We start from the raw sequence: 24,721 nt of genomic DNA, 5'->3' as shown, positions 1-24,721 counted from the left end.
GTCAACAAAAAAGTCAATAGTTAACCCTAAAAAGTCAACCAAGACGCCGAGTCGATCAACTACATTAAATCTTTGAAATTTCACTAAATGGATGTCAAAAACAAACTCAAGGTGTCAAAATTAGTCTAGGAAGGTTTCTGGAAAATTTTGAAAAAGTCAACATTTAACTTTAACAAAAAATTCCCTCCTCAGAAGGAATATTCTATTAAAGTTAACTAAGAGCTAATGGAATATTCCCTCCCATTTCAGAAATGGACCTAGGCCCGATCTCGGGTCGGATCTTGGCTTAGGCCGGTTTCGCGAATCCGGGTCGGATATGACCCACAGATCCCCATCATTGGGTTTTGGGTTGCGACTCGGGTTGACCCGATTTTTAGGCCATGGGTCAATCGGATTCCACGAAGAAGAAAGACGAAGCTTCCAAGCTCCGTTCAACCCTAAAACCTAATGAAACCTAGTCATATTAGGAAAGGAGTAGAAATATACCAGCACGAGGTCCTTTCGTGGCCGGAGTTGGCCGGAAAATGGCTCAAAGCTGTCAGGTTTCTTGTTGGAAATTGGGGAAGTCTTCCCCGACGTGATTTTTGCACCCAAACGTCGTCACAACATGTATACAACTCAGAAATTGAATCAGAACGTCAAAGGGGTAGAGATTGAATGTATTTCGAGTCTTACCTCGATCGGAAAATTTTGAGAACTCACCGGAGTTCTCCATTTCCTGTTTTCTCCGATGCGGGGTACAAGAGTTGCTCGATATCAAAATTGGTGTAAGTAAGGAACTTCTGCCCAGGGTCCAATTTGGTGTAAGTATAAACTTCATGTCACAAATCAAAATTATTTGACTTAATTTACCTGACATCACTATGATTATTAATTTTTCGGGTTTCACTCTTTATGCAGGAGTTTGATGGTGTGGTGGGAGATATTACAATCACCACTAGCAGAACAAAGATGGTGGATTTCACACAGCCATACATTGAGTCTGGTCTAGTTGTGGTTGCTCTAATTAGGAAGACGAACTCTAGTGCTTGGGCATTTTTGAGGCCTTTTACTCCAATGATGTGGAGTGTCACAGGCATTTTCTTCCTAGTTGTGGGAGCAGTTGTTTGGATTTTGGAGCGTCGGACCAACGAGGATTTTCGAGGCCGTCCGAGTAAGTGAAATGCACAAAGAACATTACCTTTTGTTAATTTTACTTATATATCAACACAAGCGTAGTCAAGGTGGATAGAGCTGCGTTCTCCCCGCTCTGCTTCTAAGTTTGAATAAAAGAATTCTTACTTATGAACTGTCCGATCTTATTCCTTGGTAACATTGTGCAGGAGAAAAAACCGGCAGCACGCTTGCTCGATTTGTGCTTATCATATGGCTATTTGTGGTTCTAATAATCAACTCAAGCTACATTGCTAGCCTGACATCAATCCTCACTGTTGAGCAGCTTTCTTCACCTGTTAAAGGGATTGAAAGTCTGGTAACCGGCAGTGATCCCATTGGTTTCCAAAGGGGTTCGTTCGCTGAAAACTACTTAACTGATGAGCTAAACATACAAGTCAAGACTTGTGCCTCTTAACTCCCCAGAAGAATATGAGAAGGCCTTGAAAATGGTCCTAGTGCAGGCGATGTTGCATCTGTGATTGATGAGAGTGCATACATGGAGCTCTTCCTCTCCGTTCGATGTGGATATAGTATCGTAGGTCAAGAATTCATCAAAATGGGATGGGGTTTCGTAAGTATCATATCCCTTCATATCATTCACAAAAGTACATGACGTTTATTTTAATATAAACTTTTTGTAGCATATCTCTAGCTTGATATGTTGCGTTGTCCTATATATTAATATTCGATAGCATGACAACATAATGTATCACACTGGCTAAAACTCGTATATTCGTCTAATAATAGTGACTTTCATTTTAGGCATTTCCAAGGGACTCGCCTCTTGCAATTCACATGTCAACTGCGGTATTGAAACTATCGGAGAAGGGAGATCTTCAAAAGATTCATGACAAATGGCTGAAGAAAAGTGCTTGCAGTGCAGAAGGAGCAAAGCAAGCCATAGACCGTCTTTCGTTGAGTAGCTTTTGGGGCCTCTTTCTGTTGAGCGGCATAGCTTGCTTTCTGGCTCTTGTTCTTCATGTTCTTCGATGGTCCACCAGTACTACAGGCATTATTGATGCAGGACAGAACCAAGGGTATCAAGAAGAAGGGAATAGATAACTTGGGATTCGCTCAACCAGGGGCAACAGAGCTCGCTCACGTCGCTAATCGTGGATTCACTCACACGACCAAGCCAAATGCTTGATTGGGAAAGGAGAAATCACTCACTTCAATTGCACAAAGCAAAATGTATTTTAATTCATTCAAGTCCTCCATTCAAGACTTCATAGTATAATATTTATAAGGGTTTACAAATTAATTGACCTCAGGTTTCTACAACACCTTTACAACTTCTAAAATAACAAATTCCCAAATAATTAAAATACAAAACCTTTGTTATTCCAAAGCATATTAATGGTTTCAAATTGTTTTCTTCAAGGCATGCCTCCTGCATCATTCTCCTCTTGTCAGAAAAAACTTGTCCTCGAGTTTGCATCTTTTTAATCTTGATTTGAATTTAGGTTTTCGACCTGTCCAAGGTGTTAACTGTTTGGGCTCTCCAAATACTTGAGTATTAACAACTTAAAGATATCTTCAAAAGAGCAAACGAAAAGTCATCACATACGGCACCGAACCAGATTTGCAAAATAGTACAATCAACGACATCAAAGCCATTGAAATCATCTTCCAACCAGGAGTTTCCTTCCTTTATTGGAAGATGTTGAAAAACTGTAGGCTCAAGACTTCCTTGTGTAGTGGTTGATGATGTAATTTCTTGAATAAACTTAATTGGAAATACCTCTTTAGTGGAAATCACCAAATACCCATCATCAGAGTAATCATCATATATTGGAGGAAAACTCCAATCAACTCGTTGGGAAGAAAATAAATGTTGTTCCAAAAGTAGATGCTTAGAATTAAATTCAAAAACCTGATTATCATTCTGGGCAACAAAACATTCACGTATTATTTCCGTTTGAAATAGAGTTCTTGGCGTGCAGAATGTATGCCTTTCCTCAAAAACTGCTGGACAATCTACTTTGTTTAGAAGAAGAATGGGGTGTAGCCCATATTTTAAGGCTCTAGCAAGTACGAACTGGGTCTGTGCAAGCGGACCTTCCCCAGCATCAACAACTAAAATTGCACCCTTGACTATACCAACAACCCGCTCAACTTCACAACCGAAATTGGCATGCCCAGGCGTATCAACCATGTTTAACTCGTTCTCCTTCCATGGAATTGGTGCGACCTTGGAGGCGATGGTAATTCCATGCTTGCCATAATTTAGTGGAGAACACCAATCAAAAAAATTCTCTTTGACTTCTTCATCGTTAATGTACTCATTGTAAATTGGTGGTAAATTCCAATCGACGAAACTAGTTTCTTAGACAGTGTGCTCTTCAAACAGATTGTAAATCACAGCCATGGTCTTCAACCGCAACGAATAACCTGCTCTGATATCACTTGATGCAGGACATAACCAAGGGTATCAAGAAGAGGGGAATAGATAACCTGGGATTCGCTCAACCAGGGGCAACGGAGCTCGCTCACGTCGCTAATCGTGGATTCACTCACACGACCAAGCCAAATGCTTGATTGGGGAAGGAGAAATCACTCACTTCAATTGCACAAGGCAAAATATATTTTAATTCATTCAAGTCCTCCATTCAAGATTTCCTAGGACAATATTTATAAGGGTTTACAAATTAATTGACCTCAGGTTTATACAACACCTTTACAACTTCCAAAATAACTTAACAAATTTCCAAATAATTAAAATACAAAACCTTTGTTATTTCAAAGCATATTAATGGTTTCAAATTGTTTTCTTCAAGGCCTGCCTCCTGCATCAATTATGATTCCGACTGCGAGAGCTCACTAGCGAAAAGCCTTCGATCCTTCATCTCGTTTGTCAATAAAAGGGAAGAGGAAGTGAAAAGCAGAACCAAGAGGAGGAGGACTGAGAAGGCTTCAATTAAAGTAGTGCATGATCAACATAGTAGTTCCATTGATGGTTTGGATCAAAGTGTTTAAACAAATGACGAGTCCTTTTTTTGCTAAGCCAAAAAGCCTAATCATCAGAAACTTAATGTAATACTGTAATTAGTATAATATTAAATCACTTGATGTAAGTTTAACTCAAACAAACACTTTTGTCATAGACAAATAGATAGTAAATAGTGTTTGTGGGAAGATGGTATGAGTTCAAATGTCAAAAACGACGATTTTTTATAAAAAAAAATCTCTAATCCAACCGTTCCATGGCCGATAAAGGAAGACAATAATCCCTAAATGTGGGTTAGTAGAGACCCAAATGAGATAACTCGTCTACCAAGAATTTTGTTTCCCTGAAGATATGCTTCCAACTGATATACTGAAATTTAGAAGCCAATAATTTGATATCCTCGACAATAGGTTTAAAATGCCAAGGGGGCATCCAAACACCTTGCACCACCTGAAGGACCAGCTTGGAATCCCTTTCCACTTTGCGTCTGGTGAATATAAGTCCTTCCTTTAAAGCAACAGCCTCTGCAACCGATATGGGGGCACCATCAAGATTCAATGCACCAACACCAACCGATTGCCCGTCCTCATTTCTAAGAACAAAAGTAGTTGCCGCTCTCTCCAAACTAACCGACCCATTGAAGTTTAACTTCGCATAGCCTTAAGGAGGAGGACACCAACTTATTGAAAATAGCTATAACAAAAAGCTTTACCTTTACTTTGGAATAATTATAGCCCTAGTCTCTAAATTATACCTTTGTGTGCATTTTGTTCCATCAATTCATTATTAAAATTTCATACTTAAGACTTCTCATTTAAGTGAATGAAAATATCACTAGACCACTATTAAGTGATGAATTTCAAATTTTTATCGGAAGGGAAAATTCGAGAAACAAAACTTGGACAATTATGCAAGTGCCACCCAAATTGAAAACCATGAGAACACCTATGCCTAAATTGGCACAAAATTTTAGAAACTATTTACCATTAGAATCTTTTAAAACACCACCTTCTTCAGTAGAATTAGAATTATTTTATTCATATGAAGAATTCTACGGTATGTTTATGAAATACAGGCAGCACCATTTATTCTTTATATAAACTTAAACTAGTAACACCACTTGATGATTAGTGTTATGGTAGGTGACATCAATAAATAGCACAAGCCAAATAAAGATGATGGATTTTCTTATCCAGTAGAGGTATTGACGTCACAAATGCATTATGCCCCTTATCATCATAGGCCATGGTGGTGATTATTGACCTTCGGTGGTGTGCATGGATTGACTACTTAGGCCACATTATTCACATGTCACGCTCTCGACCCTTCTCAACTACTACATTGTTAAAACTTGAATTACATTGTTAATTATCTTTCTAGTGTGCCCATTATGGTATTCATCTTCGCTTGGAAGCGAGAGGTCTTAGGTTCAAATCTCATAGATGGCGAATTCGATACCCAATTAGGCTGCCCATTGTGTTGCTTAATCGAACTCCTCATCTTTTTAGTGTAAAAATATTGATGTACTAAAAAAGAAAAACTAAGAGAAGTATTAAGTACCGAAAATCTCTAACTTTTAATGTCATTTCAAATTGGTCTCAACTTTTTTAAACATTTCAAACTAGTACCCAGCCTATTAAAAATGTTACATCGATTAAGCCCGAGTTAAATTTTTGTTAAGGGGCTTACTTTGCCTCTAAAATCAATAGAAGGTCATGGAAGCATAACCTCCACTATGTAACATTCGCCACCACCCTCATCAAGTCATCACCTCCAAACTCAAGAATATCAAAAAGAAAGTCATGAAGGTTGCTGAAATGGTATGGCTGCCATGATGCAGCCACCACCATCTTCATCAGCCACAAAGAAAAACTGGAAGATGAACCAATTAATGGGTTTTGAGTATAAAGGTTAGGAGGGAAGTTCGATGGTCCAAGTTGAGCTTGGAGGTGGTGGGGGCTTGATGTTTTCCGATCTTTATTTTTGCTTTTCTTTTCTTTTCTTTTTTTTTTTTTTTTTTTTTTTGTTTGAATTCACTTGTTATTTTTTCATCTTCATGTCTTATTTTAAATTATTTTTATTATGTGTAATGGTAGGAGGACTAAATTTGCAAACTAAATGATGTGTTACTAATTGAAATAAGCACGTTTATCAATGTTTAAGTAATAAATCAATTATCAACTTCTATGTCATTTAGTTTCCAAGACTTTGTCTACAAATTTAGTCTCCATATCATTACCTTTTATTATTATTTTAGTGTCCAAATAAGCTAAAAAGTGGGACTCATTGTAGCCATTTAATGGAAAAATTAACTATAACTTAAGATGTGACATTTTTAAAAGGCTGAGTACTTATTTGGAACATTAAAAAGTTGAGATCAATTTAAAATGACATTAAAAGTTTGGAGGGTTTTAGATACTTAATCTTTAAAAAAATATATATATATATATATATTTAAATTTATAATTGTAATATGGCCATTCATGAAATCTCAAGTGCATGTAAGTTTTTCTTCTACAATAAGTATGAAACACATGTGAAGAGTCCAAAAGGCCGAACACGGTACAAATGTTTAGACGTGTGACACAACAAGAAGTCCAGAAGCATAACGCGTTAGTTATGAACACATGATTAGTTGAGACCTCAGACTAGGGAGTTTACCTTGGTCATCCTTGGAATATATTGTATGTTGTGAACTAAGTGTGCGCGGAAACACGTGGGGTTATTGAAAAGATAGAAACTCATTTTTACCGTGACTAACTTTTATGTGACAAGTATATTGTAATTGTTTGTGTAAAAAAAATTGCACATAACATTATATTATTAACGAAACGTTATAGTAACTGAGTACTTATGTCATGAATGTTACTCTCCATTTTCCTCCCAATGACTTGGTTGATTATTTTATGCAATCCATTTTCATTAATCAGGCTTCTAAAGTCTCCTCATATTCCCGACATAGGTTAGTGGCTACTAGCCCCTTCTCCACTTTCTCAACCACTAGCCTTCATGCACGCGCTCACGCACATGCAGAAGACATTTTTTTAATCACAACGTGCTACGCGTGACTTACATGTTTTAAATGTATTTATATGAGTAAATTGACAAAAGTAAAGTCAAATATTTGAAGTAAATGAATAATCTTAGATCATGCTAAAAAAACCCTCATAAACCAATTAAAGTAGCTGAATTCACATAATAAAATCAATCTTTGTAGAATTTACATTAAATATAGAGAAAATAGTATTTAATAAACAAGTGATTAAATTACATTATTGATAGCTCATTGTGAGGTTAAGCTCATCTCCTCCCCCTTAGTGTAGGTAATATCGTTTGTTAAAAAAAATAATTATTTAACAACTAATTTAATCATATTATTATCCGCATGCGAAAGATATTTTTTTATAACCGGCATTACATGCCTCTTAAAATGTTTTGAACGTGTTTAAAAATAGAGAAAATAATATTTAATAAACAACTGATTGAATCACATTATTGCTAGCCAATTGTGAGGTCAAACCCACCCCGCTCCCCCTTAGTGTAGATAATATCGTTTGTTAAAAAAAAAAAATCATTTCACAACTCATTTAATCACATTATTATCCGTGTGTGAAAGACTTTTTTTTTTTATAACCAGCATTACACACCTCTTAAGATGTTTTGAATGTGTTTAAAAATAAAGAAATTGAATCACATTATTTGTGAGGCACTAATTTTTAAAATAAAAAAATATACATATAAAAAAAAGAGCAAAAAATATTTAATTATTAAAAAAAACACTATTAAAATGACAAAAATACCCTTACCTTATTTGATGCATTATTTTGGAATACTTTTGAAGTTTTTTTTGTCTTGGAGGCATGTGACACAAAAAACACTATCCACCTTTTGTGTTCTCTTTATATATAGATATATAGATGTGTTTATCTTTCTTACATCACATGATTAAAAAAAAAAAAAAAAGCACAGTTTATACTACTAATTATAGGACAATAAATTTTTTTGGTGATCAGTGAGAACTGTTGTGGAGAATAAAATGACCACCTTAGAGGATAACGTTTTACCGTAATAGCGAAAAGTAATCCACATTAATTCTCTATTTCTTAATATTTAGCTATCTAACTAACTAACGGTATCATTTGTAAAAATAAAAAAAGATAATGCTAGGAAGACCAAATTTCTAAACCAATTTTTGTGAACCAAATAATGTGAATATTGATTATTGGATTATTATTAAGTAATAATTAACGTTCTTATTTTCTATTGGTGACACATAATTTGATTTGTAAATTTGGTCTACTTAGCATTATCTAAATAAAAAAATAAGATACACTTTGCTGAAAGTGTAATGTTAGGAAGACTAAAATTTTAAACAAAATTTAGTAAACTAAATGATATGGTTGTTGATGATTGAATTATTACTTAAGTGTTGATTAACGTGTTTATTTCTTACTGACGACACATAATTTAATTTGTAAATTTGATTTAAGAATTTATTACCTTAACATTATATTTCGTTAAGATAGTGGTGATCACCACTTTCCGGAAGTGGCTATTAACCAAGTCAAGTCAAGTCAATTGGATAATGGTACACTAGTTGCCCATTCCCATGCCTGCTGTCCAATATTGGTGACTAAGATTTTTTTATTAAAAAAACAAAAAAAATGTTAAGGAGATTCTTTCAAAATGAGATTCTTCATAAATTTTCTGTCACTTCATGTTTTTCGCATAATTTTTTATAGTGTTGACATATGAATTAACGTTTAATTACGGCGTGGCAGAAAGTCCATGAAGAGTCCCACCTTGAGAGAGTCTCTTTAACATTTCTCTGAAAGAAAATTTTCAAAAAACCTTTATCTTTTGCTATATTTTTTCTTATCACATTCAAGTGATGATGATGTTCGTAACCTTATTTATTATTATCGTAAGAGTTTAAATTTCAAAATCTGTACAGTATAGAGACACAAATATCAAAGTTTAAATTCATTTAATGATAATAACTAGAATGATGAGCAGTACCACCACTTGAGGGCGGTGAATAAAATGCACCCGCTTATTGAGTTTGGTTGCTTTTTATTGTTTAAGAATGTCAAAGTGTACATATCGTAACCTTTTTTGTCGTCGTCGAAATACGCATTGTAGATTAAGAGTTACAATTTTCATACGCAACTTCGAGCTATAGTTTTTCATATTCTAGATTTGTGTTCGATATCAGCTACGTACATAGCAAAGTACATTTTCCCAGAAGCAAGATGATTTTTTGTTTGATCATGTCATAAATTTTTGTTTATTTGGTTCTGATACTTTTCTTCAAGACCGTGTACAGTGTACACTCAAATTTTCACACCAGCTGATGTCCCCGCGGACTTCAAGCTTATTGGATCGCTCATGTTTTCCAGTGATGTTTTGGTGCCTATATAATCCTTGGTCATTCTGCACAACACACAGGCCATTTCTGGACTTAAAAATACGGAAGTTTCGTACTGTCCTTCTCGTGGAGCTCATTCGTACGTGTTTGGCTTGAGTGACGATACATAATGTAAGCTTTAATCATTATTCGTTATGCCCTTCAGATTGATCTTGTTCACGTTTGATTGATTTATTAGGTATTTTTGGACAACATGCATGCATGTGTTTTTGGAGCATGTTCTATTGTTCTTACTGTAATTTGGCTTTCTATACAACGTATAAACTACTCTATAACATGCAGAGAGGGGGATTCGAACTTGTGCACAAGGAGGGAGCAAGCATACTGTTCTAGCCAATTGGCCTTACTTGTTGTTCCTCCTTTTGGAGCTCAAACATGAACATGAATCTAGCCTTGCTTCTATTATTTATGGTTTTCTACAAAGGCTCTTCTACTAGTGGACTTAATCCTACTAATGTCACTGCAAGACCTGATGTTGTGAACGTCGGCGCAATTTTCACTTTCGATTCTGTCATTGGAAAAATCGCAAAACTCGCAATAACCCTAGCAGTTGAAGATGTCAATTCCAATCCAGAAATTCTCAATGGAACAAAGCTGGCACTTAAAATGCAGAACACCAAATCTAGTGACTTTCTAGGCATCATTGAAGGTACAAACTTGTTAACTTTCCCATGTTTTTCTCCTCTGCGCAAGTCATGTAATCGAATTGCTCAGTTTTCAGTGTTTTTTTTTTTTTTTTAATGAATACACTAAAACCTTGAAAATGAAAGGTGTGTGTTATCTACACACTCCTTGTTAATTTCTATCATTTGATCTTCTTTGATTCAGTCTATCCAATGACCGCAAATTAAAAGGGTATGTATGAAGTAAAAAGGGGCCCAAATGAAATGGTTATCAAACAGACCCAAATATTTTATCTTTATTTTTTGGGAACTTTCATGAAAAAGGGTTGGGCCAAGTTTATTTTAACCAAAAACTATGCTACAATTTTATTTAATAAAAAAGAATTGGATTTTAATGAAAACCCCTTAAATTTGAATGAAAATGAAAAAAAAAAAAAACCTTAAATTTTAATAAAAATGATACAATTAAAAAAAGAAAAATGACTTACAGGACATGCACACTGTGTGACATCCCACATCGCTCAGGGGAGTAATCCTTATATGTATATTCTCATCCCTACCTAGCACGAGTCTTTTTGGGAGCTGACTGGCTTCGGGTTCCATCGAAACTCCAAAGTTAAGCGAGTAGCACGCAAGAGCAATCGCATGATGGGTGATCCATAGGGAAGTTCTCGTGTGAGTTTCCAGAAACAAAACCGTGAGGGCGTGGTCGGGATCCAAAGCGGACAATATCGTGATACGGTGGAGTCCGGCCCGAGAAGTGGTTCTGCCCAAGCCGGGATGTGACACACTGTTTATGAAACTGAACACTATTTATGAAACTGAACAGTACTATACTATTTATTGGTCCAATTTCATAAATAGAGCCTAGTTTTTGTCCACTTTTATAAATAGTGTCTAGTTCTTGATCATGTTTCATAAATAGTGTCTAGTTATTAGATCCAGTTTCATAAATAATGTATAGTAATTGGTACAGTTTTATAAATAGTGTCTCTTTCTTGATCCGGTTTCATAAATAATGTATAATCCAGTTTCATAAATAGTTTTCACCTATTGGTTTAGTTTTAGAAATAATGTCTAATTCTTGTTTTCGTTTCATAAATAGTGTCTACTTATTGGTCCAATTTCATAAATAGGGTACTTATTTTTCATGAATAGTGTCTACTTATTGGTGAAGTTTTATAAATAGTGTTTAATTATTGGTTCAGTTTCATAAGGTTTGAAACTTAGACTTTTTTTGGTTCTGTAAAAGAACTCATTGCATCGAAAACGATGAACCCATAATGACTATTTAGACCAAATCCTTAAGAAGATTATGTTTTCAGTAATTATATTTAAAAAAATGTTTTCAATTACCAAATTAAAATTTTGTCATATTTTTAACATACCTACAATAATAAATGTAGCTCTCCATCCAATTTATTGAGCTTGGGTGTCATCTTGGATAAATTTTTCCTTATGCCTATAACACAAATGGTATACCACGTGTTATTATGTAAGTGGTGAAAAATTTTATTTTTATGTTATTAATTTTTTAACATGAGAATCTCACAACTTGTATAAAGTGTACCACCCTGTGTTCTGGGCACATTGAAAAGTTTATCGTCATCATAACTACTATTGGAAAACAACACCACAAAAATAAAACTGAAAAATGTAATTCAATTTGAAGTATTTTTCTTATTCTAAGCAAAAAATAAATAAAAAATCTATTGATGTAGCTAACAACGGGAGAAAAAGGTGGAAGAAAAAAAATGGAGTGTGGAAGGGAAGTGGGGTACGCACCTAAGCGCAAGTTGGGGTTTTTTTTTATTTTTTATTTTTTTATATATAATTATTCTTTTGTTCTTATTCTTAAATAAAGTTAGTAGGTGGTATTTTATTAAGAGTGATACTAGATCCATCCCATTGTTCTATTTTTTTTTCATCCCATTATAATCTCATCCATCATTAAAAAAAAAAGAAAAAAAAAATTAAAATCCTATTTTTCCACCCACTATTATTCCTAAAATAACCTTTATTACACCACCATCCCATCATTATCCTGCTTCCACCCCTAGTCTCTTTGGAACTTCCAGCAAAATGCGTTACATTGGCAACCCAAAACACCAGAATCCAATACCTTAATTAAACTTGTGAAAATCAAGAATTTTAATAGACTAAGATTACCTTCAACTCAACAACGCCCATAGAGAAATCAGTATCAGCGGACGTAAAGCATTCCATGATTCTTTAACATTAACAACTGACAGATACACACTTGCCTCGAGAAAATCGGTCGACAAAGGTCCAAGTAAAAAAGAAGACGAGTAACCTTGCAGTTCTTCTTCTCAAATGCCATTTTCTCAATCTTGTTCCACAAGCTATGAATCTCTAGATTATGTATTACTGCAACAAATCATTTGCACTTGTAGCAACTATCAACCAATGATACCATTCAAAATCAATGGAAATTGAAATTTAAGCTCCAAATGAGAGACGTGACGTGGCCGAGAGGAGAGGACAAGTCCTCTTGCCCTTCCTCCATCACAACTCTGTCGTGCTCCCCCTAATACTCTGTGCTTCTGGCCATGGCGGTCGGTGCAGAAGCTAAGAAGAGAAATGAAACCGAAGATAGAGAAGAACGGAGGAGCGAGAAACGGGGACGTAGAGAGAGGGGGAAAGAAATGGGGTAGGGTTTTAATAGTCCTTTGATAAAATGATAAACATGTTAATAATACTTTAAAGATTTTTATTAGAACGTGGATGAAAAAATAGGATAATGGGGTGGGATTATCATCACTCTTTATTAAAATATAAAGATTTGAAGTCATTTTCATTAGTTTTCTTTAATTTTTTGTGTTCCATCACAGCTTTGCAGTTCATGGAGAACGACACGGTGGCCATAATTGGCCCCCAATTCTCAGCAACAGCTCATGTAATTTCACACATCGCCGATGAGCTACAAGTCCCTTTACTATCATTTGCAGCAACAGACCCCACTCTGTCTCCAAATCAGTTCCCGTTCTTGGTTCGAACGACGAGGAGTGACCTCTTTGAGATGGCTGCAGTAGCAGACCTTGTTGGCTACTATGAGTGGAGAGATGTCATAGCAATTTTTGTAAATGATGACTTTGGGCGGAATGCCATTGCTGCCTTGGGGGACAAGCTATCCGAAAAGCGCTGTAAAATTTCGTACAAGGTACCTCTGAGCCCCAAGGCAACCAAAGATGAAATCAGAAAGGCACTGATTAGTGTGTCTTCAATGGAGTCTAGGATTGTGATCCTGCACATTTATACTAGTTGGGGTTTACAAGTGCTCACCGAAGCGCAAAGCCAAATGATGATGTCGAGTCCATATGTGTGGATTGCTACAGATTGGTTTTCCACTATAATAGATTCAGATCCTTCCTTGCCTTTTACAGCAACAGATAACATTCAAGGGGTTCTCACATTGAAAATGTACACACCAGAATCGGAACTCAAAAAGAAGTTTAAATTGCGGTGGAGCAACTTGACTAGCGCAAGGAGGGTGAATGGCTCTTCTTTCGGCTTAAATACCTATGGTCTATATGCCTATGATTCTGTGTGGCTTCTTGCTCATGCCCTTGACTCGTTTTTCTCTCGTGGAGGAAATATTTCTTTTGCAAATGACTCAAATTTGCGCGAATTACGAGTAGGAAAGTTAAACCTTGATGCTTTGAACATGTTTAATGGTGGCAGCCAGCTGCTCCAAAGCATTTTAGAGGTTAATACAACTGGATTAACTGGGCAAATCAAGTTCAATCCAGATGGAAACTTGATTAATCCTGCATTCGAAGTGATCAATGTGATTGGCACAGGGACTAGGACTATTGGTTATTGGTCCAATTCTTCTGGCCTGTCGCTTGATCCACCTGATAAGTCTCAAAGGAAGCTGCACTTTAATGGTTCCAGCACTGATACTCAACGATTATACAGCGTCATCTGGCCCGGACAAACAACTCAGAAGCCTCGCGGGTGGGTTTTCCCTGACAACGGAAGAAAGCTCAGGATTGGAGTCCCCAATCGAGTTAGCTACCGCGAGTTTGTAGGCGTAAAAGGCACTGAGTTCACTGGCTACTGCATTGACGTCTTTCAAGCCGCCTTAAACGAGCTGCCATATGGTGTCCCATTCAAGTTTATTGCTTTCGGGGATGGTAAAAAAAACCCTGAAAACAATGAACTTCTACACAGGATCCAAATTGGTGTAAGTATAAAATTTATGGCACATCAGAAAATTATTTGACTTTGCTTGACATCCGTATGATTATTAATTTTTCGGGTTTGAATCTTTATGCAGGAGTTTGATGGTGTGGTGGGAGATATTACAATCACCACTAGCAGAACAAAGGTGGTGGATTTCACACAGCCATATGTTGAGTCTGGTCTAGTTGTGGTTGCTCCAATTAGGAAGTTGAATTCTAGTGCTTGGGCATTTTTGAGGCCTTTTACTCCAATGATGTGGGGTGTCACAGGCATTTTCTTCCTAGTTGTGGGAGCAGTTGTTTGGCTTTTGGAGCGTCGGACTAACGAGGATTTTCGAGGCAGTCCGAGAAAACAATTTGTCACAATTATTTGGTAAGTTCTTCAATGCACATCTCCTAATGCAAAATTGAACTTTGTTAAATGTGTTAATATAATTCTCGTTCTGTTTTTTTGGGGCTTTGCAGGTTTAGCTTTTCAACTATGTTCTTCTCCCAGAGTAAGTGAAATAAAGAGCGTTACGTTTTGTTAATTTTACCTCTATATCAACATAGGTGTAGTCGAGGTGGATAGAGCCGCCTGCTCCCCCTTCTGCATCTATGTTTGAATAAAAGAATTCTTACTTACAAACTGGCTGATCTTATTCCATGGTAACATTATGCAGAAGAAAAAACCGGCAGCACACTTGGTCGATTTGTGCTTATCATATGGCTATTTGTGGTTCTAATACTCAACTCAAGCTACATTGCTAGCCTGACATCAATCCTCACCGTCGAACAGCTTTCTTCACCTGTTAAAGGGATTGAAAGTCTGGCAACCGGCAATGATCGCATTGGTTTCCTAAAGAATTCATTCGCTGAAAACTACTTAACTGATGAGCTAAACATACACAAGTCAAGACTTGTGCCTCTTAACTCCCCAGAAGAATATGAGAAGGCCTTGAAAGATGGTCCTAATGCAGGCGGTGTTGCTGCAGTGATTGATGAGCGTGCATACATGGAGCTCTTCCTCTCCGTTCGATGTGGATATAGTATCGTAGGTCAAGAATTCACCAAAATGGGCTGGGGTTTTGTAAGTATCTCATATCCCTTCATATCATTCACAAAAGTACATGACATTTGTTTATTAGAAACTTTTCTTAGCATTTCTCTAGTTTGATATGTTACGTTGTCATATATTAATATTCGATAGTAATAGTTGGTCCTTCGTTTTAGGCCTTTCCAAGGGACTCACCTCTTGCAATTGACATGTCAACCGCGGTGTTGAAACTATCTGAGAAGGGAGATCTTCAAAAGATTCATGACAAATGGCTGATGAAAAGTGCTTGTAGTGCAGAAGGAGCAAAGCAAGCCGTAGACCGCCTTCCGATGAGCAGCTTCTGGGGCCTCTTTCTGCTGAGCGGCACAGCTTGCTTTCTTGCTCTTGTTCTTCATGTTCTTCACATGGCGCACCAGTACTGCAAGCATTATGATTCCGACTGCGAGAGCTCACAAGTAAAACGCCTTCGATCCTTCGTTTCATTTGTAAATAAAAGGGAAGAGGAAGTGAAAAGTAGAACCAAGAGGAGGAGGACTGAGAAGGCTTCAAACAAAGTAGTGCATGATCAAGATTGTAGTTGCATTGATGGTTTGGATGAAAGTGTTTAATTAAATGTCTACTTTTTTATATAAGATAGTACTATTCTCACCCCCATTTTTACCTCTCACGCACCATTGTCAATTTTTGGTTATTGATCTTCTTCAATTCATTCGATCCGATGGCCTTAAATTTAAGAGGTGTGTGAGAAGTAAAAATTGGTGTGTGAATAGCACTATCCTTTTGCTGAGCCAAAAGCCTAATCATTAGAAACTTAAGTTAGTACTGTAATTAGTATAAAATTAAATCACTTGATGTAAGTTTAACTCAAACACTTATGTCATTGACAGATAGTTGTTGTATAAGTGTTTGTGGGAAAATGTCATAAGTTCAAATCTCATAAATAACGACCGTTTGTTGAAAAGACTTATAATTAAAATTTCGTACTTAAGACTCCTCACCACTGTGAAGAGGAATACCAATTGACTATAGTACGGAGTGACGAATTCAATTTTTTTATTAAAATGGAAAATTGTAGACACAAAACTTGGACTATTATGCAAGTACCACCCAAGCTGAAAACCGTTCCAAACCACTGTGCATCATGTTTTGCGAAGTCTAGTCAAACGTACCATTTGTAATGTAATGTGAGCCGTTTGTCAATGCTATTTTTGCCACTTAAAGATTATTAGATGACCTAAGGTAGGAATTTAGTTGACTAAAACTTAAAAGTTCGTGGGATACATACTCCGGTTTCTCAAAGACAACTTGTAGTCAACAGAATTCTTACCCCAAGTCGTCTAGAGATTTTAGAGTGGCACACCCGATGAGTTTTGGAAATTCTGACGAAGATATTTAGAGGTGGTACGTCCACATTGGTCTGAATGATAAATTGGTGTGCAGAGTTCTCTTGTTTCAAAAACGAATCTTGAGCATATGTGCTAAATCATTTTGGTGAAAGCAGCCAACTCAACTCACTGTCCAGTATGGACCACATGGTCCATATAAGATGGTTCACAAGTGGCTATGGCTTCCAGGACCATCTTATAACCTGGAATCCAGGTTAAGCCAATTAACTGGAGTTCGGATCTTCATTGGATTATCTTTATGAGGATTTCGAAGATTCGTGAATCGTGTCCATTCATCGTATATCTTGGTGTGCAGAGTTCTCTTGTTTCAAAAACGAATCTTGAGCATATGTGCTAAATCATTTGGTGAAAGCAGCCAACTCAACTCACTGTCCAGTATGGACCACATGGTCCATATAAGATGGTTCACAAGTGGCTATGGCTTCCAGGACCCTCTTATAACCTGGAATCCAGGTTAAGCCAATTAACTGGAGTCCGGATCCTCGTCGGATCATCTTTATGAGGATTTCGAAGATTCGTGAATCGTGTCCATTTATCGTATATCTTGCGGTCAAAAATTATTTTAAATATTTTTATGTAAAAATAAACATAAACAGTATTTGACAAAAACTGACTGCATAATGTATGATGAACACAATTCACGAATCCTCAAAATCTTGTCGAAAAGATCTGAAGAGGATCTTTTTGGAATTAACTGAACAAATACGGTTTCTGATTGAGACCCGAGAATCAAAAATGGACCACATTCTTTTTCTTGTCTGTGCATAAGCAGCAATAGGAGAAGCATATGAGAAGGTGGAAGCCACGGGCGTCCGCTTCTTTGCTCATAAAGGTACCACTTCCACTGGTTTCTTAGAGTCATATTCGAGCCAGGTGAATGATTTTGGATGTCACCACTTGTATATATTTTTTCATTTATTTTATTTATTTATTTTGTTGCATGCGTCACTGTCCGTTTTGCGATTGCTTTTCTAAAGAATACTTGTGGTTATATGAGTTTATGCTAAAAGTGTTTTTATTGTAAATATGTTGAACAAGCATGTGACGTAAGTACATTCTCTATAAAGCGTTGTTGGTTGTTTGAAAGTAACTTTAGTCATTCTGAAAACAACCCCAAACAAGTTGGCGAGAAGCAGGCCCAACCCAGGCCCAGTGCACGCAGGGTGACCATCCGGGGCCCAAAAAAATTGAGGTACCAAAATTATTAGGGTGATATATTTATATATGTTTTTATAAAAGTATAAATTTATAAAATTTGGTTTAGTGACAAAGAAATTTACCCGGTGGTTTTGTTGTTTAAAATGAATGAGGAGATTTTAAGTTCAAAACACCAAGTGTGCTTATTTACATTCTCATTTTTACAAATTTCTTTTCATAATAGTATAAATTTATAAAATTTAGCTAAATGATCAAGAAGTTTAATTAGAAGCAATGATTTTTGTTATTTAAAATTAACGAGAGGTCCTAAGTTCGAAATGCTATGTGCATGTTTATTTTCTCCAATTTCTACAAATTTTTGTTTGGTTGTCAATTTATTTACTAGCTATGAGCTATGTGAGTTGCTATTTTTAAATATCCGTTCCAATTCAAGTCTAATCTTCAGTAAAGAATAATGCATGGACTAAATTTTTGGACCAAATTTGCAAATAATATTACGTGTCATCAAAATGTTTAATTTAGTGTTCATTCATTACTTATACATATCCTTAAAGATTCAAAAACATTAATATTTTTTTAGTCTTATATTGACGAGGTTAGTAAATAAGAAAAAAAATAACTTATGACTTATACAAAAATACTTTAAAAGTTCAGATGAAAAACAAAACTCGTAATTCATCTACTTGTAAGCCCGAAGTTTTTTTAGTTTCCTTCTCTTGATACAAAATAAATTAACTATTCCATGTTTCTAAATTATTAATTTTAAAGTGTTTTTCTAAATATAATTTTATCAATATTTTACGTGTAAAAATAAATATTTTTTTATATAAAATAAGGGCATATATTTTTATGTTGTCTCGGACCTCGAAAATCTCTGTACCAGCCCTGCGAGAAGAAAAACAAAGACAAAAGGCAAGACAAGTCAATTACGTCATTTTCGTGCGTTGTGATCACTTGGTGCAAAAATATCCTGAACGGAAGCAGAAGTCCTGCAACAATTATACACCTCCCGACTTTACATGGTGAGAAAAAGGGGGAATTGCTCCACAAACACCATTTTGTTTGCCACTGAGAATTCCGAGATCGTCATCCTCATGTCATGGAGCAACATCTCATCAGGTCCAACAAAGTCCCTTGCTTTCTGCCTGGTATTGATTTCCGACCCACGTTTAGAAGCATGCGAATTATATGCTCCCAACAATACATGAGAACTTTCTACTTATGTGTGACAATTTATGCATAAAGTTCCAAAAATCTTTTTGCATTTTGTATGCCTTTCATGTTGTTTAGATAGAAGGTTAGAAGCCCAGTTGGCCAATTCTAGTTGTTCTTGGAGAGGAAACTTCTACGCAACGGGATGTCGTTGCGGCGGAATTAAGTTTTCCTGAGAAGGGTTTCTGGGTTTTAGTCCAGTTCTTTGGATTAAGCCGGTAGATGCTGGGTTAGTTGTCTTTTCATCTCGAATCGACATTCTGAGGTTTATTTTCCTTCTTTCACTGTTTTTTTAACTTTTTAAATTCCCTTTCACTGTTGAATCGAATGTTGCTAAAATATGTATCTTCTTGTTTTCGCACAACTAAAAATTCTCTTTTTAGAGAGCTCTTGCTTTTCCCTCAAAGTAAGCACTTTCCTCACAAGCTGCTTTTTCACTTTAATTTCATCTATTTGTTGGTAATTAAGCATTTCTACTTAATACTCATCAACTAGCTATTGTGTTTCATGATTAGATCTACTTATTAATGAGAATTTAATTTCATCTATTTGTTGGTAATTAAGCATTTCTACTTAATACTCATCAACTAGCTGTTGTGTTTCATGATTAGATCTACTTATTAATGAGAATTTCTGCTTCTTAAACCCTGTTTTATCCACTTCTATTGGAGCTTATGCTGTTGAGCTTAAATCTGCAGATTCTTTCAATACCAATATTTTATTCATGTTATTGGATGAATTTTTGAGTTTCTTGTTTATTTTCGATGTTTTCTTGATTATGTAGTATTCATGAACTCCAGTTGATTGTATCACTTTCTGGGAGGTTGGTTTGCTTCCTTGGCAAAGAAAGGTGAGAATTTTAGGGTTCATGGTTGTACAGTTAACCATGAGTATAGTTTGGCTCCAGGTGTTGATGATTTTCTGTAATGGGTTGGCCTCAAATGGTGCCAGCACTACCAATGTCTCCACTAGACCAGATGTTGTAAATGTCGGGGCAATTTTCTCTTTCGACACCATTATTGGCAAAGTTGCCAAAGTGGCAATAGAAGCCGCAGTCGAAGATGTGAATTCTGATCCATCTGTTCTTGGTGGCACCAAGATGATTGTTACAAAGCAGGACTCAAATTACAGTGGACTTCTGGGCATTATTGAAGGTACGTCTTGCGAATTCGTTCAAAGTTTTAAACTCTTCTGTTACATTTTATTATATAGGTAGTAGGATCACTGATTCATTGATAAGTTAATTAACTATGGTTCTGTATTTTATGATTGTCTGCAGCCTTACGGTTTATGGAGAAAGACACAATAGCGATAATTGGACCGCAGAATGCTGTCACCGCTCATGTAATATCTCATATTGCAAATGAACTCCAAGTTCCTCTAGTATCATTTTCAGTAACAGACCCCACCCTGTCAGCACTCCAGTTTCCATTCTTTGTTCGAAGTACCCAAAATGACCTTTATCAGATGGCTGCGATAGCAGAAATGGTTGATTACTACGGATGGAGAGAGGTTATTGCACTCTATGTTGACGATGACCATGGGAGAAATGGGATTACTGCATTAGTGAATATGCTTGCTGAGAAACGATGTAAGATATCATACAAGGCGCCATTGGTCCTTGATTCTAATCGGGATAACATCACTGATGTTCTGGTTAAAGTGGCTTTAACAGAGTCTCGGATTATTGTTCTTCACGCTTATGGCAGTTGGGGTCCTCTGGTGTTTGATGTGGCCAAGTATCTTGGCATGATGGGAACTGGATATGTCTGGATAGCTACTAGTTGGCTTTCTACTTTAATAGATACTGCCTCTCCCCTCCCTTCAGGTATGATGGATGATATGCAGGGAGTTCTAACGCTGCGCATGTACACGCCAGAAACAGAGCTGAAAAGAAAATTTGTTTCAAGGTGGAGCAACTTGACTAGTGGACAAACATCTAAAGGCCCAATTGGGTTGAATGCTTATGGTCTTTATGCCTACGATACTGTGTGGTTGCTTGCTCATGCAATCAATGCCTTTTTTGATCAAGGGGGAAATCTTTCATTCTCAAATGATTCACGGTTGACTCAGCTTCGCGGAGGGGATCTGAATCTTGATGCTATGAGCATCTTTAATGGAGGCAATCTGTTAATGAAAAACATTTTGCAGGTTAATATGACTGGTGTATCTGGCCCGATGAAGTTTACTCCAAAAAAGGACCTCATTCATCCTGCGTTTGAGATCATAAATGTGATTGGAACAGGGATTAGGACGATTGGTTATTGGTCCAATTTTTCGGGATTATCAGTTGTGCGTCCAGAAACACTTTACACAAAGCCACCAAATCATTCCAGTTCAAGTGATAAACTGTACAGTGTAATTTGGCCTGGACAAACAACACAGAAGCCTCGTGGTTGGGTGTTTCCAAACAACGGAAGGCACTTGAGGATTGGAGTCCCAAAACGTGTTAGTTTTCGTGAATTTGTTTCATACACAGAAGGCAATGACATGTTCACAGGATACTCCATTGATGTTTTTACTGCTGCGTTGAACTTGTTGCCCTATGCTGTTCCATACAAACTGATTCCCTTTGGTGATGGCCATAAGAATCCAAGCGTCACTGAGCTTGTGCACAAAATCCAAACGGGTGTGAGTATCATTGTATACAGAATATTTCTTAAAACTTAGGAGGTGAATGTTTTTTCTGATTGCCCTGTTTCTTGTTTTATATAGGAATACGATGGAGCAATAGGTGACATTGCAATCATCACCAACCGAACAAGGATGGCGGATTTTACCCAGCCATATATCGAATCTGGGCTCGTAGTAGTTGCACCTGTTAAACCAACATTGAATTCAAATCCTTGGGCTTTCCTGAGGCCATTCAATCCCATGATGTGGGGTGTGACAGCCGCCTTCTTTCTCATTGTTGGAACAGCTGTTTGGATTTTAGAGCACAGGCATAATGATGATTTTCGGGGGGCTCCTAAAAAACAATTTGTCACTATTCTGTGGTGAGTAGCTAAGAACCATATCATGTGATCGCATTCTACGTTGGCAAACCTTATAATTTTTTGTTTTGTTTAAAGACATTTGGTGTTCATTTCTCATCATTTATGTTAGGAGTTTTATCTTGATGCATTATAAATCCAAATTCACTTACAATTTGTGATTTCCTTCTGCAGGTTTAGCTTTTCGACTTGGTTCTTTGCGCACAGTGAGTAATTTACTAAATTCAAACTAATTCCATAGATTTTTAGCAACCATGGGTTAATAGCAGCTTCGGCTTGTGCTAATCTACTCGTATTGTTCTTTTTTGGGTTGGGATCTTGTGCAGGAGAAAATACAGTCAGCACCCTCGGTCGCTTAGTGCTAATAGTATGGCTGTTCGTTGTTCTTATAATCAACTCAAGCTACACTGCAAGTTTGACCTCAATCCTTACAGTGCAACAGCTTTCTTCCTCCATCAAAGGCATTCACGCTTTGCTTTCAAGCAACGCTCCCATTGGCTACCAGCAAGGTTCATTTGCCCGGAATTATCTAGTTGACGAACTCAACGTTGATGAGTCCAGACTCGTTCCTCTTATCATGCCAGATGACTATGCCAAAGCCTTGAAAGCTGGTCCCCATAAAGGTGGTGTTGCTGCAGTGATTGACGAGCGTGCTTACATAGAAGTTTTCCTCTCGAGCAGATGTGATTTCAGTGTTGTAGGTCAAGAATTCACCAAAACCGGTTGGGGATTTGTAAGTTATCTTTTATTCATAGAGTCTGACATGTTACGTTATCAAATTTTCAATCTATACAACATATTCAAACATAAATTTGTTGAACAATCATACAGATTACGATCTGACAACAATTCGTTGCTCATTTCTATGCAGGCTTTTGCAAGGGACTCGCCTTTAGCGGTGGACCTGTCTACTGCACTTTTGAAGCTGTCGGAGAACGGGGATCTACAAAGGATCCATGATAAATGGCTTATGAGAACTCCTTGTGCCTCACAAGGTGCAAAGCTGCAAGTCGATAGGCTTCAACTCAAAAGCTTCTGGGGACTCTTTGTTATCTGTGGTGCAGCTTGCTTCCTTGCACTCGCTATATATTTCTGCATGATGCTGCACCAGTTCAGCAAGCACAACACTGAGGAACTGGTCTCTACTGGTAGCTCCAGGTCCACGCGCGTTCAAACGTTTCTCACATTTGTTGATGAGAAGGAAGAGGAAGTGAAAAGCCGGTCGAAAAGAAGACAAATGGAGAGGACTTCAAATAGAAGCGCAAGCGAAGATGAATCAATGTATAACTCAAAAAGAAGACACCTTGATCAATCATCGTCAGTGTGAGTTATGATAATAGTAAATAGTAATCATGCCTGATCAGAACCATCCAACTCCAAGTGGAACTTCACAGGGACTGTTCTGATACGAATGAATTTTTTATACGAGCGATATTGAGAGGGAGAAATCGAGCGTAGGAGCTCAGGTTCATGCGGTGAATGCTCTTAACGAGCTTAACTACAATTCCATTGCTATACTTAGAAGCATGTATACATAAGTCGTGTGGTTATATATTTTTCATGCTACATTATTCTTACGGTAATGTTTGGGCAAAGCTCTTTGGCAAAATTAGTAGAGTATACAAATTTGTGCACAATGACATGAAATCTACCTTTTGTATTTTTAGTTGGTCCTTTTAGCCAAAATAGTCTTTTAAGATTGACATAACTCCTTACATTGGTTCCTAAGATTTTGAAATTGATAGAAATGGTTTTTGAGTTTGTCCACCATCAATCATTTTGATCATTTCGTAAAACATTTCCATTAAATAAGAATGAAATGATGAAAATACCTTCAATTTTTGTCAAATCATTTTGACTCATTGTTTATTAAATTGACGTATTTCTGTCATGTTGGTTATTTAACAAAAAATTTCATAAAATAATCAAAATGATTGATGGTGAACAAACTCACATACCTCTTCTATTGATTCCAAATCTCAATAACCAATTTTATTAATTTCAAATCTCATGATCAAAATGAAAATTTATGCTAATCTCAAACCATTTTGGCTAAAAAGCCTTTTTAGTTTATATAAATATGAATTTCTCCAACGCCAATCACAATTTGTCTTGTGAGCATAAATATTTTTATTCATATACAGACTGTAATCAACATGAATGTAAGAATTCCTCGTAAGGGAAGAAGCCAAACAATGTCATTTCCTATTTCATTGAGTTTAACAAGCAAAACTCTGACCAAATTCAAAGTTTGTAATGTAGCCATTACTTACTCTTCTACGTTTTATAATATAACAGTCCAGATTGTGACACATGGCTAATAGTAACATTTCTGAATTTTTTTTTATTGCCAAGAAACATGGATAGTTGATCGGAAAATCAAATAGTTCAGATTGTGCCACGTCATCCACTTGTTGGGGAAGATTTCATCTTATCATTAGAAATCCAACGGTCCAGAAAAATAGCCATTGGAAATCCAACAGCTGGAAAGCAACCACGTTGCCCAAACCCAACGGAAACAGCGTGTGGGCCCCATCGTATGCAACCTTCTTGGAAAC

General features: G+C 36.6%; 3 protein-coding genes across 7 annotated transcripts; all 3 read left to right on the top strand.

Annotated features, from left to right (window-relative positions):
* Positions 1 to 529: 529 nt before the first annotated feature.
* LOC103950282 (glutamate receptor 3.3-like) lies at positions 530 to 2,301 on the top strand. Its single transcript, XM_048588044.1, is given in 4 exon segments — positions 530 to 803; positions 901 to 1,153; positions 1,323 to 1,726; positions 1,918 to 2,301. Coding segments are annotated over 3 exon segments (906 nt in total). The 5' UTR covers positions 530 to 803; positions 901 to 951; the 3' UTR covers positions 2,218 to 2,301.
* Positions 2,302 to 9,908: 7,607 nt separating this feature from the next.
* Positions 9,909 to 16,334, top strand: LOC103950174 (glutamate receptor 3.6-like). The gene is made up of 6 exons (XM_009361336.2): positions 9,909 to 10,179; positions 13,006 to 14,360; positions 14,454 to 14,731; positions 14,824 to 14,855; positions 15,021 to 15,427; positions 15,571 to 16,334. The coding sequence occupies exons 1-6, from the start codon at positions 9,912 to 9,914 to the stop codon at positions 16,000 to 16,002; spliced, it is 2,772 nt and encodes a 923-aa protein (XP_009359611.2). The 5' UTR covers positions 9,909 to 9,911; the 3' UTR covers positions 16,003 to 16,334.
* Positions 16,335 to 18,875: 2,541 nt separating this feature from the next.
* On the top strand, positions 18,876 to 23,800 carry LOC103950175 (glutamate receptor 3.6). 5 transcript variants are annotated; one of them, XM_048588021.1, is made up of 7 exons: positions 18,876 to 19,106; positions 20,078 to 20,324; positions 20,450 to 21,801; positions 21,886 to 22,166; positions 22,338 to 22,369; positions 22,490 to 22,896; positions 23,035 to 23,800. In XM_048588021.1, the coding sequence occupies exons 1-7, from the start codon at positions 18,978 to 18,980 to the stop codon at positions 23,488 to 23,490; spliced, it is 2,904 nt and encodes a 967-aa protein (XP_048443978.1). In that variant the 5' UTR covers positions 18,876 to 18,977; the 3' UTR covers positions 23,491 to 23,800. The 5 variants fall into 5 exon arrangements, with proteins under 5 accessions (XP_048443978.1, XP_009359617.2, XP_048443981.1 ...); XM_009361342.3 differs by having other exon boundaries at positions 18,928 to 19,077; positions 19,955 to 20,324; XM_048588024.1 differs by having other exon boundaries at positions 18,952 to 19,435; positions 19,955 to 20,324.
* The last annotated feature ends 921 nt before the right edge of the window (positions 23,801 to 24,721 follow it).

This window comes from the organism of the source record quoted next, unplaced genomic scaffold (genome assembly GCF_019419815.1).
Source record: "Pyrus x bretschneideri cultivar Hongxiangsu unplaced genomic scaffold, Pyrus_bretschneideri_v1 Contig1, whole genome shotgun sequence".
Lineage (NCBI taxonomy): Eukaryota > Viridiplantae > Streptophyta > Magnoliopsida > Rosales > Rosaceae > Pyrus > Pyrus x bretschneideri.
The sequence above is the reverse complement of the archived record's forward strand: the minus strand, read 5'-3'. Positions and strand labels throughout refer to the sequence as shown.

Excerpts from the sequence above, each read along its gene's own strand:
- LOC103950175 (XM_048588021.1), top strand. The coding sequence starts at position 18,978 with ATGGTGAGAAAAAGGGGGAATTGCTCCACAAACACCATTTTGTTTGCC. Across the intron at positions 21,802-21,885 it reads TGCACAAAATCCAAACGGGT|GAATACGATGGAGCAATAGG; the intron begins GTGAGTATCATT and ends TGTTTTATATAG. Across the intron at positions 22,897-23,034 it reads CCAAAACCGGTTGGGGATTT|GCTTTTGCAAGGGACTCGCC; the intron begins GTAAGTTATCTT and ends ATTTCTATGCAG.
- LOC103950174 (XM_009361336.2), top strand. The coding sequence starts at position 9,912 with ATGAATCTAGCCTTGCTTCTATTATTTATGGTTTTCTACAAAGGCTCT. Across the intron at positions 10,180-13,005 it reads CTTTCTAGGCATCATTGAAG|CTTTGCAGTTCATGGAGAAC; the intron begins GTACAAACTTGT and ends GTTCCATCACAG. Across the intron at positions 14,732-14,823 it reads CAATTTGTCACAATTATTTG|GTTTAGCTTTTCAACTATGT; the intron begins GTAAGTTCTTCA and ends GGGGCTTTGCAG.